The 20,886-nt window shown below is 41.9% G+C and overlaps 1 protein-coding gene across 2 annotated transcripts; it reads right to left on the minus strand.

Moving 5' to 3' along the window:
* Positions 1-354: 354 nt before the first annotated feature.
* Positions 355-20,388, minus strand: LOC103820494 (solute carrier organic anion transporter family member 1A2). Of its 2 annotated transcripts, XM_018919860.3 has the most exons (15): positions 20,342-20,388; positions 16,758-16,856; positions 15,523-15,664; positions 14,029-14,161; positions 12,996-13,102; positions 10,520-10,666; positions 9,807-9,905; positions 9,138-9,371; positions 6,586-6,750; positions 5,561-5,756; positions 4,580-4,745; positions 3,766-3,950; positions 3,144-3,208; positions 1,885-2,002; positions 355-1,036 (listed from the first exon to the last, which is right to left on the minus strand). In XM_018919860.3, the coding sequence occupies exons 2-15, from the start codon at positions 16,815-16,817 to the stop codon at positions 877-879; spliced, it is 1,977 nt and encodes a 658-aa protein (XP_018775405.1). In that variant the 5' UTR covers positions 16,818-16,856; positions 20,342-20,388; the 3' UTR covers positions 355-876. The 2 variants fall into 2 exon arrangements, with proteins under 2 accessions (XP_018775405.1, XP_050826044.1); XM_050970087.1 differs by lacking the exons at positions 14,029-14,161; positions 15,523-15,664; positions 20,342-20,388 and having other exon boundaries at positions 16,758-16,855.
* Positions 20,389-20,886: the final 498 nt, after the last annotated feature.

Raw genomic sequence — 20,886 nt, forward strand, 5'->3', positions numbered from 1 at the left:
AAAAAGCCTCAAGAAGTTATTGCATGGGCACTGGCAGACAGAGCTAAGGGTGCTCTGCACTGGGGCCAAACATGAGGCAGGGCCAGATTAGAAGCTAAGCATGGATGCATTAAACCACAGAGACACCTTGTATGACTCATATCAGCAGGGTTTTCTTTAATTGTTGTTACCTGAGACATTTAGGGTTTTATTTCCCTAGACATTTAAGATGTCCTGGGGCAGCAGGTAACTGAAGCAATCATTCCTGATGACCTTTCCTTGTCAATCTCAATTCAAATCTTAAAACATCACCATTACACAGCATTTTTTAAAAATGGATTTTTTAAAATTTATTGTTATTACCACAACACCCAGACCATGTCATAAACCACTATATTGACCCCCTATACTCTGCAGAATAACAAATAATCCCTGCCTGAAAGGACTAATAATGTCATTAAATACATTTATGGAAAACTGGGGCCTGAAGAAGCCACAAATGCTGTCTACAGTCAGTGACACTCTGACAGAAACCATGTGAGAAATCCTAGGTGAAATCTGGCATCACTTGGAGTCAAATGCAAAATTCTCCCTATTTTCAGTGGAACAGGACTGCACACATATTATCCTCCTTCAGAGCCCTTTGCTCAGACCACTCACACCTGGCATTTCTTCAGTTTCCTTATTTCTAGTCCTTGTTCTTTTGCACCAAATGTGTTTTTCCCTTGCCTTGTGTTTATACACTGATACTTTTATAATGTGAGTAGGATACAACTATGTGTAATTCTATTGATCTCTGTCCAAGTGCTCCTCATTTAAAGTACAAAATTTTTACAGGGATATATCCAATATTTACACTGCAATGGTTTTTTTCCCAACATGTCCTTCTGTGAAATGCTATTTCACTGCTTCTTGTCCTTTATCCTGCATTTCTATTGGCTCATTTAATAAGACTGGCTTTTCAGATTTCAGTTTCTTCTTTAAAATGAGGAGAACAAGTGTGCTTGGGATGTAGGACACTCCCCGTAACACTGCTGGCAGGCCAAGGTAGAGCCACCTGAAACAAACAATGAGTTCCATTAAAGAGATGCATTTGTAAAAAAAGGGCAAATCTGTTCAGCAAGCATTGTTTTGGGAAGGTCACACAGCCACCCTGATGCTTTTGGGTCTCACAGAAGATGGGACTGTGAGAACAGAGAATAGGAAAAGGTAAATTGGCCTTTTACCTCTCCCAGTGTCAGGGAAATGATTTAGCCAGTCAAGGCAGGCACCTGGTACTGGCTTTATCCACAGGGAAAAGAGAGTCCTGAAAGGGCTCAGCCTACCTGGTTAACATTTCTTATTCACAAGAATATCCTTCCAAACCAACCTCAGCACAGTACTACAAGGAATTGGTATGAGGCCACAAATTCAACAAGATTTTTCTTTAAAATCACACATTGATCCTTGAAGGACTCCAAAAACATGGAGTGCAGTATTCTGGAAATAAGAATTCTGCAAATTTCCAACTTAAGAAGCTGTATCATCTTCTCCATGAAATTCTTCTCTTTTAAACCCAAGTACTGTTTCAATCATTTCCTGGTCAAAGATATTGCAGTCACCCATTGAACCTTTTTCCCACATAAGCTGTTTCTCAGTATTTTTATGATAATTCAGTGTTTTCAAAGCTTGTTCTCATGAAAGGTTATTGGTGAATATTCTGGCACCAGAACATTTTTGCCCAAAGGTTTTCCCAGTGTCTGTGTCAAAGGTTGCACTTTGCCAATAAAGGCAAATAAAATTGTGTCATATCTCTAACCCAGGAGCAGTTTGTCTGCTAGGGAGACATAAAGTGCATAAAATTACATCTCTGTGCATGCAATAATAGAGCAAGAAGGAGAAATTAAAATAAAGTAGAAGACATACCTGTAGGTGACAATATCATACATCCTACACGCTCCTTCTCCACCACAAGTCATGGTGCCCCACTTCAGGCAAGTGGTGTCTATCAAAGCTCCAAAATAAATGGGAGATGGAATTCCAGCTAAAAAGAACATGAGGAACATTTCTGTGATTTCCTTCTGGTTATCAGATCCTCCACAGAGCCTCAGCTGTTTGTCACCTGCTCCATCTGTCCTGTCCCCTTGCAGCTCATGGCCTCATTCTCTATTTACCTTGTGTTCCCTCTTATTCCTGCCCTCAGCCAAACATTTTCTCCCCTGCTGCCTGTTAAACAACACCCAAATGCAGCAGCATGGACAGTGTCTCCTACTCAGAACTCAAGGTTTTCTCTCATCAGTGAGAGGCAATGCTGCCTTCAATAAACAAAACCAATAAGAGTGAAGAAATGCCAAATGCCTTTCCAGATGCAGTCCTGTCTCCTGCTTTCTGCAATACACAGTTAATACAGGTAGTTTTCTCCTGAGCAGCTGGAACAGTGCTGTGGTTTGGATTTAATATCAGAATAATGCTGTTATTCTGATATTTAATTGAACTGATGTTTCAGTTGCTGCTAAGGAGAGCTGACATCCAGGAGTTCTCTGTGCCTCATGCTCTGTTTGTGAGGAGCTGCACAGGAAACCAGGGGGAGCATGGCCAGGGCAGCTGGCCCAAACTGGCCCAAATTCCACAGCCTGCAGTGTCATGCTTAGTGCACAGAGGGGAGAGAAGTGGCAGGGAGGGACCAAGTGCTGCTTGGGGGTGGGATGGGTGTTGGGCAACAGCTCACAGACAATTTTATTCTGCATCACTTTTCTTTCTTTTGTTTTATTCCTCTATTTTTCCTACTATTATTATTATTATTATTATTATTATTATTATTATTATTATTATTATTATTATTTTACTTTCTTTCATTGCTAAACTATTCTTCACTCAACCTGCACGCTCTGCTTTTCCAGCTCTCCTCCCTATTCCACGTGGGAGGAGAATAAGTGGATGCATGGTACTTAGATCCTGACTGGGGTTGAACCAAGCCTATTACCAGTACAAAAAAAGATGCAAACTGCAAGCAGCTCCACTTTGCCATGCTCTGAGAGCTGTAAAAAGAATCCTAAATGCTTCCTGACCAAAGGCACTGCTCAGAAGCAGTGACTCCTGTGCCATGCCCATAGCCCTGAGGGATCCTTCTCTAGCTCCAGGTCAGCCCTAACTGCTCTTCTGAAGTGTGTGAGATGTTTTCTTACCAAATACTCTTGAAGCCAGCCCATGGATGCCCACTCCAAAGGACTTCTCTTCAGGCTTCAGAGACCTGGAGGATAATTGCAATGTACACTTATTGGCAGAGGTGACATTAATAAGAGATGTTTAACCTTTTTTTTTAATTAAGTTCTTCATCACATTAGGGCCAAACCATTCTAATAATGGTTTATTATGCTCATTAGGTGATGTTTGCTAAAAATTTCCTTATCCAGGACTGCCAAATCACCAAAGGAAAAGCTGCTGACAGGGTATGGTATCAGGGCCAACACAAAGTGCAGGGTAGTTGTGCCTTAATCAAGATCTTAAATTATGATTTGATTAAAATGATTGGTAAATTCACAGGTGTCACACACCACTCAATATCCAAGTGCCCTGACTCAGGGCTCCTGCATTCACTCAGGACAAAGCTGAAGCTTTATCTGGATTACATCAGATTACAAAGGTGATTTGACACACACTGAACCTTAACAGCACAGAAATGACATCAGATTTTTCTGCTCTTCCTCCTTCCATATGCAAACTAAACACCTTTTAATTCCCTGGAGAATTAAAATCTCAGAATAAAAAGTCTGGTAGGTTTCAGAAGACAAGGAAATTTTCCTGTACCTTATCAAGACCATGTATCCAGGCATGGCTGCTAAGGAAAAAATGAAGCTGCAGACTAATGTCAGGATTAAAAAATAATGGAGCATCTTGTCACAGCTTTCATGCCCATCACAGTGGCCCAGAGTTGCAGAGAAGTTTTGAGACGAAAACCCTGAGGCTGCAACACAGGTGCAGTTTTCAAAGACCTATCAAAAGAGTATTTCAATCACACAGATTGTCCAAACTCACACTCTGATGGCAAAGCCACACTGCTGGCACCCATCTCGCTGTGTCCTGCACTCATGAGCAGCACTGCACTCAGCCTCCCTCCCAGTCTGCCAGGCACAGGCCCAGCCACCCCCTGAATTTGGGGATAAAAGTTCTGTAATGCCTGGTTACCTGTTTAAATCTACAGGGTAAAAGAGATTGTTAAGTCCATGCTATAGACTTTTCATTTTGGCTGAAATGTTCTTGGGCACTCAGGTTTCCAATTGGCACCACTTTCAGAATAACTTTTCACTCTGTGTCAAGCACTTGAGATTCCTTAGTTCTCAGTAGAGAACAATTCTTCTTCATTCTACTTTATAATTTAAACTGATTTTCATTATGCAGTTTGAAATTTCTGGTGCTACTCAGTGAATTTGTTCAAATCTTTTACCTTATATATTCAATTTACGTGCATATGTAAGATATAAGGTAAAAATATATTAATATATATTAAAGGCACATGAATTATGTACATTATTCCCCACCCTATATTGGTATAAATCTTTGTCACCTACTATATTTCATAGTTATAAATTTGGTATAAAATAAAATAAAATGCATGCCTTACCAAACTCCTTCCAGTTCCTCTTGAGGATTTACAGCCAGCAAGACAAGGTGACACATAAGTGATCCCATTGCTCCCACAAACTGGGTCCCAGATTTTAAGTGGGCAATCACAATCCATGTTGCAGCCAGCCAGCAGGGTATTTTCTGCATATGAAACTTGCTCTATTCTGAAACACATTGAGAAGATGAATAAATACTTCAGTCATGAGATCCCCACAGTGACCCTGTGCAATGCTTAAATTCTGTTCTAGCTCAAGTGTTGAATCAGGACCCAATCCTACATGCTCCTGCCCTGAACTCATGCCTTTCTATCTCTCTACAGGACACTAAATTGGATTATATGGCATTCATAATGTGAATTAGGTATGAATACCCCACAGCTTTTTTCTCATCTATGGCATGTACGTTCTTGATTGTCCTTGGGTGTTGAATCTACACCTCCATGTCCATTTACAGACACACAGCACAACCTGGCCCAGTGGAAGTGCCCCTGCCCATGGCAGGGAGGTTGGAAATAGAGGCTCCCAAAGATCCCTTCAACCCAAACCATTCTGTGATTCCCAATGATCAACGGCAGGCTTCAAATCAAGAAACTGCAGATAAAATATCCTCTGATAACTTGACAGTCGTCAAATTTGAGTAAACCAGTGTAAGATCAAGAAGGGGATGTTTTCCTCTCTCATTCTGAAATTGCACTCAGCTATGCCTGATTTGAGCAACAATTTTTATTTTCACCTGCAGTTACATCACTTTAGTAATTGTATTAGTGAAAGAATTAATATGGACATGCAACTGCATGGATATCTGTTTAAATACACTTTTGTTGTTTGAAACAGGCATAACAGACCTAATGTCTAATGCAAGCAAAAAGCTTTGAGCATTTAGAACAGGGAACTGCAATGGAGCTCCTGGCTGATTCCTGACAAGAAAAATCATCCTGGTGTCTTAAGGCTGAAGTCCTCCTGAGTCCCAAAGAACATACCCTTGATAGGAAACTGTTAGACCAGCAACTGGTGAGGTATCACAGACAGTCCAATAGGCAGCAAAGTAGAGAAGGTATTCCAGTAAAGATACCCAAAATGCTATGTTCGCAGCCTGATAGAGATTTATCTTGAATTTCTTCATGAACAAGCCGCCAGAAAAATACCCAACGCATAGAACTGGCAAGTTGTAAACACCTAGTTAAACAAGTGAAACTTCCATGTTAAAACAAAGGAGACCAGCAGAGCTACTCTACTACAGGGCAGCTAGAGAGGGAGCTACTGGAGCTGCTGTGAGGGTAAAGACTCAGAGAGTGCCTGGGGCTGAATCGTTTAGCTACAATCAGAAATGGGTCCCTGCTAATTTCCTTTCAAAACCTCTGCCAAAGTCAACAGCAGGTGAGAACTGCTTGGGGAGGGAGCTACAGGGTAGGGTTAAAATTAATTCTTGGAATAATTATTAATTGGAAAATGGCAATCTAGAGTTGCACTCTAGGTCCAACTCAACGACAACAACAAAAAGAGGAAGAAAAAAAATGATATGGTTTCAATCCAGCCTCTCCAGCTGACTGAGAAACTCAACAGAAAGATCTGTGCACGTCTTAATTAAGTGCACATCTCAATTAAGGTACATCTTAATGCACTCTAAGCATGACAGAAAGGAGGAACAGGCTTTTCAGTTTTGAGAAGGTGCTCTCACATCATTCTTTGATGATTGATGCTTAAAAAGCAAATTCTGACTGAAAGACACGTTGGAAGTGGTTTTACACAAACATCACAGGGCTTGGTTTCATATCAGCTGAGTTTTCTGAGCCAGTTGAAAAGATGGGAATTAGATTAGAAAATTGTGCACAAAAAATTAGATGTTTAGCAGAAAATGCATTGGCATTGAGAAATGCTTTGTAATGTGATATCCCTCACCTGTAGAAGCATTTAACCTCAGTATGTAGATATAAATACAGATTAACATATGTATATATGTGAAAATATGGATTATTTGAATAAAGACATCAAAATGCAAACATACCAATCAAAAAGATGGCATCTGATGCAGATTTCCCAAACTGCTGTTCCAGATACTTGGGCATGAAGGATATCATGCCATCAAAGGCACTGAACTGGAGCACAGTGATGCATATAAATAACATATACACAGGGTTGTGAAACAGAGCCTTGAGGAAGGGGATGAAATCTGCAAGGAAAAAATGCCTTGAGTTAGTGTGGTGCTTTAGGAAAAGACTGACCCATTGCTCAGCATGTCTGTAGGGAAAAGGGGGGAACAGAAATGGTCCTGAACTGGATCAGGATAAACCTGGTGCTTTGCCAGACACCACAGACCAAAGATTTCCTGCTTAGCCCAGGGTCTCCTCTCCCCAGAGATACCTCACACACACACATGCACACCAGTGCTGCTGCTCCTATTCAAAAATAATAAATCACAGCAGCAGCAGCAGCAGCTGGTGCCCCATCTTCCCTCCCTTTTCTCTCACCTCATGCCCCCAGAGCACTCAGCAAAGCCCTGTCCTGCATCATCCAGAGGGTGCAGAAAAAGAGCTGTGACAAGCTGCCCCAGAGAGCTGAGCTCTGATCCTGGGGTTTGCTGCTGGGCAGAAGAGGCCTGAAGAGAGCTCTGAGCACAGTTACTCCCTCCATCCTCTCAAAATCTGCACCAGCCAGTTTTCAGCCAAGTAAGCATCTGAGAAACTGATTTACACAGGTCTTTCCTCTGAGTAATGCCCATTAAGTCAGGATTTGGACCATAAAAAAAGCCCCACAATTCCCCTTTGTCTAATGTTCTCTGTTAATCAAAGTGCTGAGCTATTGTCAAGAAACTCTGCAGATAAATTTAAGCATCTACAAAACAATAAAAGTGGGCACCCCTTAGGATGGGTGTATATCTTCCAGAGCTAAGGAAGTACCTTATTAGAAGTGGATCTGTATGCAAATCTTTCAAAAATCAGTCAAATATTAGAAACACTATAAATAAGCTGCATTATTTACACATGCAGTGGTATTTTGAATCAGAGCTTCTTAAGGAAATTTTATTGTTATTAAAGTAATTTTATTTTAGGTTATTTTTAACTATAAAAACATCAACTTTTGACTTGAAATCCCTTAAAAAGTTGTCTGAGTATGCCCTGGTCAATAGGCTGTGAGTGGTTGAACAGGGGTTGGGCCAGGTGAGCTCCACAAGTCCCTCACAACCACAACTATGTTGTGGAAGGAAATGCTTCTGCATTCAGGACATTCAGGGACAGTGAAGATTCCCACCAACACAGGCAGGGAATGACCACAAAAACATCAGCTCTGAAGGGACCCTGGGAAACTGGAGTTTCCTTGAGCTCTTGGAGATCTATTTCACACCCCAGATAGCTCAGCTACCTCAGAAGGCATCAAATCAGCAGGATGGCTTCTGTGGCATTGCTGGAAACAAAAAGGTTTTAATAAAAGCAAAATAACAAAGCTCTTTACAGAGAAAAACTGATCTAGGTGCAAGAGGCCCTCCTGCCCCTGGTAAATTGACTAAGCAAGACTTTTTAGCTCTCAGCCAATTACCTCTCTTTAAGTTTGAAGTCTTCTAAGTCCTAGGAGATGCCTTTTTTACTTGATTGAGAAACTTCTAGACTTATTTCCTTTTTAAGGAGGCAAAAGATAGTTTTGTCACTTTGTCAGCAAAGAGCACATTCCTGTAGCCCTGGAGCACAAAGGAGCCACAGCTGAGCTGGGAGAGCAGTATTTCAGTCATGGATTCATTTCAGGCTAGGTGACAGCAGAAAGAGAGGCTCTGCTTATCAAAATGAAGCTGCAAGATCAGCCAGGACCTAAGGACTCACTCTGGCTGGGGTCAATCTGCAGGACCCAGCTGGAAACAGCACAGAGAGGCAGCTGCCACTTGGAATTTACTTGCTGAAAATTTCTGAGCTCCTGTCAGAGGGCCCTGAGCAGGACAGGGCTCTTCTGCTCTGAAAATCCTAGCTTTTGACATAGTTTATTCACTTACATTCCCAGGAAGTGTAGGAAGGATGTTTCCTTCAAATAAAGAAGGAAAAAACCATCCTCCTGCAGATACATGGGTTTGAAAGCCCATGGATGTGAAAGCTGCCAGTGGTGACATGGATGAATGTGAATCAAATACATCTGTTGAGCAGTAATTAAATGTTTATGAGACACTTAAGGACCTGTCAATTCCCTTTTGGGGCTTTCAGCTGGACTCAAGAAGTGCACAAGATTTATGTTGGGTTTCTGCCTTTCTGCCCAGTGAATGTGGGGTACAAGCAATCAATATCTGCACCTCATGCCCAGATTCCTACCCAAATTTCAGAGCTTCAGCCCTCTCTTGGGAAGAGAAGATTTACATACACCTGAATTGCAGGAGAGAAAAGGAAGGATCCAGATCCCAGATCTATGAAATCAGCTTTCCTCCTCTGCAAGGAGCCATTCTAAACTCCTCACAAATCCCTTGAGCTGCAGAGACATCACAACAGAGCAGGCACTGCACATCTTGGACCCACCTTTAATTACACAGAGTTCCCACCTTGGTTCTAAATTCAGAAGGAAATAAAATGCAACACAACTTGCCTTTAGCAATCTCATACATGGTCTGTTTGCTCTCATTCTTATCGTTTTCTTGCAGTGGGGTTGCACTTTTTTCACTTGTCTCCTCAGGCTCATTGGCTTCACCTTCCTTCACCAGGGACTTGGGCAAGAACCAGAAGGGAATTGCCACCAGGAGATTGAGCAGTGCACAGATCAGAATGCCCAGCCACCATGCCCCAACCCAGCGGGCATCAGTGGCTGCTATGGTTATCTCATCTGCAAGAAAACACAAAAGCAGACCCCTTGATCACTTCAGGAACATTCTTTGGAAAGCCCAATCTTGGGCTTTCCCAGTCATCTCTGGCACAGAAGCATTTTCATGATTCTTAAAATGAGGCTCATGAGGGAGAATATTCTCCAGTTTTCTTTGCTACTGTTGCTAATTTTCTGGCAAATTTCAGTGGCTTGCATTCAATTAATTCTAATCCTTTCCTCTGTTAAGCCAGATGACACAATTTTTCATCAAATAGTTTACAAGCACATTGATTAGTGCATATATGAGTTTAATATTATAGCCAGATCTTCCATTCTAAAATGATCACCAATGAACTCAGGTAGAGCTAACTGACATTACCAAGGAAACATCTTTTAGCTCTGAAAAATACACCAACTGCAGACTTTAAAATAAGGTTTTATGTGTTCACCCATTACCTGCACCTACTGATCCAATGTCAACAAACAGCTCTGCACAGAACGAAGCCAACAACAATCCAAGGAAGGGGCCAATGACAGTTGCTGTATGTAGACATGCTAGAGTAGGAAAAAGAGAAAATATTCTGAATTAGAACCCAGTCACAATTATCTTGGAATTGTTACATGTGGCTAGGACAGCTCTAGTGGAAAAGCATTTACACCTAAAAATGGCCTCATTCCAACAGGTTTCTCTCTGGTTAAATTACAAGTTCTAAAATATTATTGTTTTGATAATTACTGTTTTCTGCCTTCCTGTATTGGGCTGAAGGACATCACAATAATCCTTTCTTTTGCTTTTGTTTGTGTGAGTGTGTTTGGAGAAGGGGAATCATCCCAACAGGGTGGATTTACCCAGGTAGAAAGGGGAATTAACCCAACAGGGTGGATTTACCCAGGTAGAAAGGGGAATCATCCCAACAGGGTGGATTTACCCAGGTAGAAAGGGGAATCATCCCAACAGGGTGGATTTACCCAGGTAGAAAGGAGAATTATCCCAATAGGGTGGATTTACCCAGGTAGAAAGGGGAATTACCCCAACAGGGTGGATTTACCCAGGTAGAAAAGTGAATTAACCCAACAGGGTGGATTTACCCAGGTAGAAAGGGGAATTATCCCAACAGGGTGGATTTACCCAGGTAGAAAGGGGAATTATCCCAACAGGGTGGATTTACCCAGGTAGAAAGGTGAATTCTCTGCTTTGGCAAAATCCTCCAAATAGGAAATGCCTAAAGGCATGATGGGAGTTTCCCCCATCCCTCTCACGATGTTTCCAACCATCACAAAAATCCACAGCAGGGACCCAGGCTCTTGTTCGCATTCTGAGGATGAAACAAAAAGTCAGAATGAATGTTTTAGTTCCAAATATTAATGCAAATCTGGAGACAAAGAACTGACCAATAGCTTAAGCTTTGGTGGGTAAGCCTGTCCTATAAAAAGAAAAGATGAATAACAGGTCACAATAATTTTTCCTTCCTCTCTCTCTCCTTGAACTGAGATTTCTTCATCCCACAGTCTGCTTCAGATTCCACTGCTCTTTGTCATGCTGAGATTTCTCGGTGCAAATCCATTAACCAAAAAGAACCAGCTCTGTTAGCAGCAGCTGCTGCCTTTCTGGGTGCCTGGCCACAGATGAAACCCAGATCTCCTGTTCCAATGGTAAAGGTGAAGCAATCCACCTGCAGGTGTGGTCACATTCAGTCCAGTTTTCCCTTCACAGAGGAAATGGACTCAGATATGTGAATATCACAGCCTGGCTGGTCCATAAACCAATACAGAAACAATCATCCTACCCAAGTGTAGTCATAGGCAGGAGAATTTTTGGGTTCTATGTGCATATTGAGTGGCTGTACATCATTTAAATGAAAATTATTTCATAAACAATGATCTTACCCAAGTATGTTAATAGGCATGAGGATTTTTGGGTTCTATGTGCATATTGAGTGGCTGTACATAATTTAAATGAAAATTATTTCATAAAGAAACAATCATGTTACCCAAGTATATTCAAAGACATGAGGATCTGTGGGATCTATGTGCATACTGAGTGGTTGTACATCATTTAGAAGAAAATTATTTCATAAAAAAAATCACCATTATTTATTAAACAATCACCTTACCCAAGTATATCCATAGGCATGAGGATCTAAGTGCATATTGAGTAGCTGTACATAATTTAGATGAAAATTATTTAATAAACAATCACCTTACCCAAATACATTCACAGGCATAAGGATCTATGGGATCTATGTGCAAATTGAGTAGCTGTACATCATTTAGATGAAATTATTTAATTAACAAATTATTTAATAATTATTTAATAAATTATTTAATAAACAATCACCTTACCTAAGTAAATTCATAGGCATGAGGAACTATGTGCATATTGAGTGGATGTGCATCATTTAGAGGAAAATTATTTGCCTTTCTATGCCTTTATTTTTGCATTTATAAAATGGGAAAAAGATCAGAAAGTATCTAAAATCTTCAACTGAAAGGTTAATGCCAAGTGCTGTTAGATGTGCAGATTTCACTTCCTTTTGCAAAGATGCAAAAATTACCATCTGGACTGATGTGTGGGGCCTTGGAGAGCTTGGCAGCTGCCCTCATCACTGAGAGGAGAGCCAGGGAAGCCCAGCATGAGGCCAGGGTTGGATGCCCCCATCACTGAGTGGAGAGCCAGGGAAGCCCATCAGGAGGCCAGGTTGGATGCCCCCACATCCAGGTGTTACAGCAGTGGGACCCAGCTCAGCACACCCTGATGGAGCTGAGCTCTGGGGCTCAGCTCACCTCTCTTCTCCCATCCAGCAATCACCAAAGTTCCAGCAGCCAGAGCCCACCCAAGAGGCCACCTGGTCCATCCTGAGTACAGAGCATGTCTGTCTGTCTGTCCTGGGGGGCTTTATGATGCTGCTGCCCCCTTTGTCAGCTCTCTTGCCCCTTACAGCAAGCTCTGCAGGAGCCCTGTGGTCTCCTTGCCCAGCAGCCAAGGGGGTCTGAAGGATGGCTCAGGCTGAGAGCTTTCCCTGGGCTAGCTAAAGCCCAGGAGGTTAATGCCACCCTCAGCATGAGGATTTTGTGTGTGCTCATGGAATGCTTTCCTCTGAGCCCTCTGACTTCCCAGCAGTTCCTTCACAGGCACATTCCTAGTGCACATCCATGTTTCAGTCTCACAGATGAGTTTTAGCCTAGTTTTATCTATTTTCTCTAAAGGGAAATGAGATCTATATTTTAGTTCTAGCTCTGTTTCTTTCTTTTATTTCCCACATGGTACAACAATAAAAACATCCTTATGCCTCTTACCCATTGCTGAAATATGCTTCCCACCTCCTCCTGCTATCATAGAATTTCAAGTTAAAAAGAGGAATATTTGTGAGAACAGCCTGGTGCTCTACTATCCCAAAGTGGACTGCCAGGGATGTTAACTGAACTGCCTGGATCAGGTGAAAACTGCATGAAAGAAATGTTTTAGCTCTGGAGTCACAGACCAAAGAAACACAGGAAATTTCCTGACCTCTAGTTTCTAGGCCTTCAAAAAGCACTGATCAAAAGCAGAACCCTGAAGGGATTGCCAATAAAAGCAAAAATCCATTTATTTAGACACCATAGACACAGAAAAAACCCCGTTAACAGACATAGGAAAAGTCAGACCTGTTGATGGCTCCTCTGTAGGCAAAGAGGACAAGTTTGGATTCACAAGGCACAGAGGCATCACTGAAACATTCTCCCATTGTGAAATGCTGCTTTCAATGTGATACCTGGTGGAAAGAAAGGAAAGGAGGCACGTACAGGTCCAGAAGATATTCATGAGAACCCTCTCATTTGTCTGTGCTGGAGTCAGGGAGTTACCTATAAGAGTAGGCAGCCAGAGCCTTTCCACTCTGGACACAAGACTGAAGGATCAAAAACACCTTGCTGATTCAAGCCTACCCAAACTTACATTACTATTTATTTTAAAGCCAAGCAAAAACTAATTTCAAAGGAGTTGAAGGATCATTATGTATAAAATGGTCAGTACTAAATTTGCTTTTAGCTTTCCTTTTAGTCAGATCAGGTAGACAGCATCTCTGCACTGTGGATACACCAAATTAATTTGGCAGTGCAAATAGCTTGAGAAACATCTACTCCTTATCATCTGGGAGGTCTCTTTCTCTGAATAAATTCCTAGAAGTGTGGAGAAGACAAAGTCCCAGTTTTCACTCTGCATTGTTCAGGTTAAAAGAGATTTACATAACACTGTCATTTTGTTGTGCCAGTTTGTGATGACTGATAATACACAATTTAGATAATTTCATTCTTGCCAGCACAGTGACCAGGTTTGATCTCTCATCCAGCTTCCAGACCAAGAGATCTTCAAACACCCCAGTTTCCATTGCCCATCCAAGCAGGTAAGAGCTAAAAGTGAGAGTATCACAGCTGTCACCTGGGAGAGCCCATGCAAGGGGGAGCAAAAGGAGGAAGGCAAAGGCAAAGGCAGGTGCCCAGCAGAGGGGTGACTGCCCTCAGGAGGTGGTGACTGACTTTGGGAGCCATCTCAGCAGCAAACCCAAAGAATCTGCCATGATCAGGCTGAATCCATGCTCAGCAATGTCTCTCCCCAAGAGCAGCACCCTCAGTGGAAGCATGAAAGGGTTAATGCCAGCAAGCACCCCAGAAGCTGCTGTGGGTGAAGCACCACACTCACCTCCCAAACAGAAAATGAGGAAGGGATATCAAAAGACATCCAAAGGACAGAACTGTGCAGCCCAAAGCAATTATTCTGGGTCTGTGAAGCTTTGCTCCAAAGTAGCTCACAAATGCTATCAGCAGCAAGTTACCTGCAAAGAGAACCTGGGTCACCATCTGCCAGCCAAGGCATCCCATAATAGTTACAAACTTGAGCATGTCTTGTGAGCTCAGCTTCTGCTTCTTTTTCTGTCTTTAGAAAGTGCCACTAGACAGGAACTGCCTACACGGTGCAGTAATTCCCTGCTGGGCTCTTTTTTGGGAGAGTTACATCACATGAAGAGAACATGAGAATTAAAGGCAGGATGGAAAAGAGATCACAGTGAGAGAGATTTCTGAGTGCACCTTTATAGAGGAGAAATCTCCCACTAATGGCACAGAGATCAGGCCCAGGGACTGCAGAAGGACATAGGAATGTTATTAGGAATATTCCCCTAGGATACTTTATTTGGTAACATGTAGGGAAATACAGAAGTGTATATCATAGTATTTTTGTACTGGAAATAATTAACACCAGAGGACCATCTTACAAAAAAAAAAAAAAAAAAAAAAGGAATAATAATTTAATATTAATTTTATTAATTGCTTAATAATAAAAAACCCACAGGTTTTTATACCTAGTACCATTTAAAAACAAAAATGGACTAAAAATCTTCATTTTCCTCTCCTCCACTTTCACTCAGAAGCAGTTGATTTTCTCCATTTATTGCTATGCAACTAAGAAAAGAATCAAGCTTCATGTTATGAATCAGGCCCTATAAAAATAGCAATTTAATCATTTTACACCTACTAATTTTATGATCTTTTTGTCAGAAGAACAAAATCCTGTCTCTGAGTGACGAGCTCTGAAAGAAAACAATGCCTTTTTTATGCAGCATTTCTAAACAGGCTGTGCTGAATCAGTGCCTTGAATGACACTTAAATATGCACATTTAAGTTTATCCCTGGACAATAAAACTTACTGACAGGCCAGGTAAGGGACACTACAAGTAGAACTGGAAACTCTTTGCAAGGACAGTTGTACAGGTAAAAAAATTTAAAATATTATTGAGTTTAGGAAAGGATTCACAGTGCACTCCCACCAAGTTCAATTAAAGGAACTGCAAAATGCTAAATATGATCTTCAATTCAGACAAAGTTTACACAGTTGGGGGTTTTTTGTGTATTGAATATTTCTGAAGAAAACATCTCATAAACTAGTTCTGTTTTTTTAGTTGCTCTGTCATATCCTATGAGAGTGCAGAAATCAGCTGAAGCAGTTTTTAAACCTCAGTTTGCCCATTCACGTGGTCCTACTCATTTCCAAGACATGAAATGATACCAGCTCAGAAGAATGACAGAGTTGGCCACTCTTGTCACACAGAGTGACTGAGAGCAGATGAGAGTCACTAAGACATGCTCAGACCACAAATTACATTTTCAAAGAAGCAGAAATATCAAAAGGAGAGATTACCAATTTCAAAGCTTCCATTGATGATGCCCACTAGAGAAGCTGGGATGTTAAATTGTTTCTCTATCTGGGTGTACATGCTGTTCATGTAAGCACCAGACATGGTTTTCCCCAGGAAGGCAAGTGACAGTGCCAGCAGAAATACCTAGGAACGGGAAGAATGCATAAAAAATTACATATTTATGAATATTCTTTGGTTGTTTCCTCCAGTGAAGGTGTGCTTCCAGTTAGAAAAGTGAGCAGTTCTGTTCCACTGGGGTGTGTGTGTAAATCCCATCACCTATTCCTGTCTAGAGTTATGGCTTGGCTGAACAAAAAAAAACAATAAAAAAACAAAACAAAACACACACACACAAAAAAAAAAAAAAAAACCAAAACCAAACAAACAAACAGAAAAACCATCTTCTCTAACTTCTTGGGCAGCTAGAGAAGATGTTCTTCATCTTCTCTAAGGGCCCAAGACTGCCTCCAGAAACCCCAGCCAAGGCAGCAGTGCAAGGTTGCCACCTGCAGGACCTTCCCTGTTCACCCAAGTGACAAATGGCTTGCAGACCTGAGATCCTCTCCTCCAGAGGAATTGCTCCTCCCAGGATCTGCTCTCCCACCTCAGCAGAGCTCACGAGGCCAGAACAAGGAATTTCAACCAAAAGGAGAAATAACATGTCATTTTTACAAGACAGGTAGTTGCAAATGACAGCTGAAAAGTTAAAATTAGTGAGGGCAGCAGTATCCAAACCCTTTTAACTTCAGGCTTCTTTATAAACAGCATTTATGAAAGGAAATCAATATTATTTTTACACACATCTGCTACAAAAGCTAAAAAGCAAAATAAATGCATTTGGGCTTTTAATTACTATTTTTTAAAGTTATTTTACAAGATTTTCCAGCATTCATTAACAACTTGAATTACCAGTCAAGATCAACAGGCAGTTTTTCCTGCCACATCCCAGCTCATTTCAGAGCTCTAAGGAAGGGTAAATGTGTTGGAGTGGAGGGATTGTACAAAGGCAGTGGTGGAGCTTCAAAGCAGCAATCAAACCTCCAACATATCCCAGAGTGGAAGGTTCAGGGAGAGCAAAAACCAGCAGAGCTGTTTCCAAACTTTTGTAAGGGCATTAAGGGTAAAAAAGAACAGCTTACCCATTCCTTTCATCTAGGCTGTAACTTCTACCAAAATACTGTAAATGCAAGTAATTACAGTTGTGTGCTCCTTCCAAATCACCAAAATATTTCTGTACCTTCAGCTTGGAAATGCAGCAGAATTTGTCCTCTGCATGTGGCTTCTCAGGCTCCTTCATGTTGCCTTTTTTAATTGACACTGGTGTCTGTTTCTGAGTCTGCCAGCCATCCCATTACAGTGTTGGAAAAAAAAAATGAGAGAAAAGAAAAATTGGTTTTGTCCCATGTTTGCAGAGAGATGATATTCCTTCTAAGAGATTTGATATTTTAGCATTTTTAATAATAAATAATAATTGCTAACTGGATTGCAACGAAGCCTACCAGCTGATGGATTTTATTCTAAATGAAATAACTTGGTTAGAGTAGAGACATTAATCTCTTGGCATTAAAATTAGAGGAAAACAAAATAAAACCAAAAGCACCAAGCTCTAAATGGAAACAAAACAGACTCCTTTCTCCTTCCCCTCCCAAGATTGTCAAAAACATTCCTCTTTATTCATCTGCCTGCTTTTGCTTATCTCCATCTCAACTTGGAGTGTCTCCCAGATTCTAGGCTGCAAGCTTCTTAACATTTTACATAAATTCCAAAAGTGTGTTCAAAGAAGGAGAAGGGATTGGATATAGGGACCTGTAAAAGCCCCAACACATCTGAGGGTTTGCACAATGAATCCAAATTTGGTTCTGTTCATTCCAAGGGCTCCTACAGAGACTCCATTAAATTAAAGTATGCAATACAGTTCCCTGAGGCCTGATGGAGCAAGCTGCTGAAGAAAACCAGGGCAAGGCAGAGCCCTACCTGATAGGCAGGATGGGTCCAGGTGAATTCCCTCTTTGGTCTGGGCTACACTTCCCAAGGGATCCTGCAGCACCTGCTCTGCCCTGAGCTTTCCACCTCATGGGTCCAGGGATGGGGAGAAGCTTGACCAGCCCACCAGCAGGACTCAGCTGCCTTTGAAATTCTTCACCTCAGCACCCTCCTGGCCAATCTCTCCAAACATTCATTTCTACAACAATGTTAATCCTCTCAAATGTGTTTCCTAACTAACTTGATTCCTAGCAGCCCACAGGCGTTAACTCCTTCTCACTTGCAGTTTTTAAAAGCATAATTACAGCCTTCCTGGAAATACCTTCCAATTAACTGGAGGTGCTCAGCACTCAGACAATGAGTGTGATAGATACAGAGATTTTATCTCTGCTTTGCTCACAGATACTTCTACAAACTGTGTACAATGAGTGTGATAGATACAGAGATTTTATCTCTGCTTTGCTCACAGATACTTCTACAAACTGTGTACAATGAGTGTGACAGATACAGAGATTTTATCTCTGCTTTGCTCACAGATACTTCTACAAACTGTGTTCAATGAGTGTGACAGATACAGAGATTTTATCTCTGCTTTGCTCACAGATACTTCTACAAACTGTGTTCAATCACAGGACTAAACTGTGCTAGTACAGCTATTTTTTTTTTAATTTGAAATAAAATTTATATCTCAGGGAACCATTTATGCTCTATCTAAATACTGCTTTTCTCTGAAGCCCACCAGCAATACCAAAACATGACAGTGCTCTATATCTGTCCTCTTCCAGGAGCTGGCAAAGGGGTTCTTTCCCTTTCTGTACAGTTTCACTGCATTTCCCTGCATTTCACTATCACACACATCATCTGGCCAATTGCAAGTTTTCCCCCCTGGTGCTACAGGATACCAGACAGCAAGCTGTTACCTGGCTGGGGGAGTCAGACACATCACACTGCTCCTCATGCAATTACAGCAGTCAAAGCAGCTTTGTTTGCCTTTAATTATTCATACCTTTCCTCAGAGCATAAATTATGATCCAGGAAAAAAAGCATTTCGACCAATTTCTTTACTGGGAAGATTATTAAGATTATTAATTGCATAACCAAGTAGACAGAATCATTATTTCCAGCTCTGTTTCTGAAATTGCTTTCCCCAGCTTTATATAATTTTGGGGTCACACTTCATCAAATGCTACTGATGCCAACGCAGACTAACAGCCTGAATTATCAGAAAGACACAGGTGCATAACTCACTCAGCTCAGGTGCACTCACACCCCATTTAAGTCCAGGTTAGAATTTAAATTACCATTTCTGTGCCTATGAACACACATTTCTTGGTCCCATGAACCAGGTGTGCTCCCACTCCCTTCTCCATCTACCTGCTCTCCATTGTGCATTCCTCTTGGGTGCCTTGGTTACACTCTTGGGCTCTTCAGACTCACCTGCAAACCTCTGTAGCTCATTAAACAGCCCAAAATATAGCTCTGTTAAAATGCTGTTATATTAAAATGGGTATGCAAAGTTTGCTCTCGGGTTGTTACTGACCTACCAGCTGTCACGTGAGCACCTGCACCTGAATCCCTCTCCTCAGCCTGCAATGCCACTGAAATTTCAGGGAACAGGGCAGTAAAAATCCTCCCTCCACTTCTGCACTGAGCTGGTGACAAATCTGTGGCAGGCCAGGAAGCTGGCAATGGCCCAGGACTGCCTCTTGCAGTCCTCTGCACTGAGTGAACCTGCAGGGACAGCCAGAAGGACAGACAGGGGATCAGAAGACACCCACCCTGCACAGGCACAGAGATTTCTCACTGTGGGGCAGCTCAGAGCACCTGGGGTGACCTGGGCTGAACAAGGCTGGCTTAAAACCAAAGCTGAGCCTTCCAGTGAGCACCAAGAGAGGCTGGTTTGGGGCAGCTGACAGCAGCAGGCAGGCAAGCTCTGAGACATCACTTTGGACCCACTTGTCCCACACAAACCATCCCATTAAATCACATTTACTGATGCCTCAGGCTTAGCTTTGATATTTTTCAGGTTCTGTGCTGCTTTGGTGTGCAGGTCTGAGCTTCACATCAGGGGATGGTGAGCTCTGTGCACAGAGCAGGGAGACAAAACAATTCCTGCTCCAGCTGGGCACCAAGGACAAATGATCCCAATCCCAGCCCAGGAGCACAAACCCCGTGGGCTGGAGAGAGAAAAACAAGCAGGGTGGGAGTGCCTGGGCTAAAGCTGGGCTGGGACAATGAACTGCAAGGTGGGAATGGAGCAGAGCTGATCCCAGGGAGAGACCCCGTGCCCGGCCGGGCATTTTGGGGCCATTTTGGGTCATCTTGGGGGCAGCCCTGGCTGGGCTCTGGTGCTGCCCAAGGTGGGTCCATGGAGGAGATCCTTGGAATCAATCCCTGCTTTATTCTGGGACTCTGCCCAGCCTCTGCTCCAGCTCAGCCTGCACAAGGCATCATCACTCTAGCTAACTATTAAAAAGGAAGAAACCACCCCAATATCTGGATTTAAAGTCGATGATGCAATGTTTTGCAAGTTGCCTAAATCCCAAGAGGATTTGCTACTTTCAAAGTAAAATTCATCTTCCATTTAGCTCAGCTTAGTCATACAGACAAACTGCCACATCTTTGTTTTGTTTACAGGGTTAAAAATCACAAAACATAACGATTCAGAAAGCAATTATGGTGGCAGAATTTTTAACTAATTTATTTTTCTGGTTGCAAAAAGCTTTTTGAAATCTTGTTTTACTAAGTACAGTTCAAACTGTTACTCAAATGCAATTACACTAATGCTAGACTGAGACAAAGGAAAATATCCTCATGGCAAAACAGTGAGGTACTTACAGTTTTGAAAAGTTTTCTGCAAGAAATCACTGATATGGGGCACTTGAACTTTGACTTTAAATCTACATTGTTGAAAATTAACCAAGTATGGGGCAACTTGTGGTTTTGCCAAATTGTGTCAGCTGTGCATTTTGGAGTGCTCAGATGTGACAGACATGCACTGAGTTCTCAGAAGGAAAATTAAGCCCATCTCATTCTCTTCCCTGGAAAATAAAAAAGGCCAAGGGCTACATCTCTGTCAGATCTCTGAGAGTGAGGTGCTGACACTCCTGCCCACTGAAGGCATCCAGAGAGCACCCACAAGCAAGAGAAGAGCTTTAGGAGTGCACCTATGTGTGCAAATTTCCAGGCTGGGTGGACTTTAGGAAAGGGTGGCACAGGGTCAGAAAGGGAGAGGGGAATGACATTAGCTTGCTGATTACTGAACACTGCAAAACTTGACCAAGCACAAATAGTTCTGGTTAAAACAACAAGAGGAGACCATTTGAATTCAATTAAGGCCATTAGACAGCTCATCTCAGAATCAGTAGATACTCCTTCAAGTC

Source organism: Serinus canaria, chromosome 1A, assembly GCF_022539315.1.
Source record: "Serinus canaria isolate serCan28SL12 chromosome 1A, serCan2020, whole genome shotgun sequence".
Taxonomy (NCBI): Eukaryota; Metazoa; Chordata; class Aves; order Passeriformes; family Fringillidae; genus Serinus; species Serinus canaria.

Excerpts from the sequence above, each read along its gene's own strand:
- LOC103820494 (XM_018919860.3), bottom strand. The coding sequence starts at position 16,817 with ATGAAGGAGCCTGAGAAGCCACATGCAGAGGACAAATTCTGCTGCATT. Across the intron at positions 9,906-10,519 it reads GAATTCACCTTTCTACCTGG|CATGTCTACATACAGCAACT; the intron begins GTAAATCCACCC and ends TTCCTACTCTAG. Across the intron at positions 5,757-6,585 it reads AGATGCCATCTTTTTGATTG|GTGTTTACAACTTGCCAGTT; the intron begins GTATGTTTGCAT and ends TTGTTTAACTAG.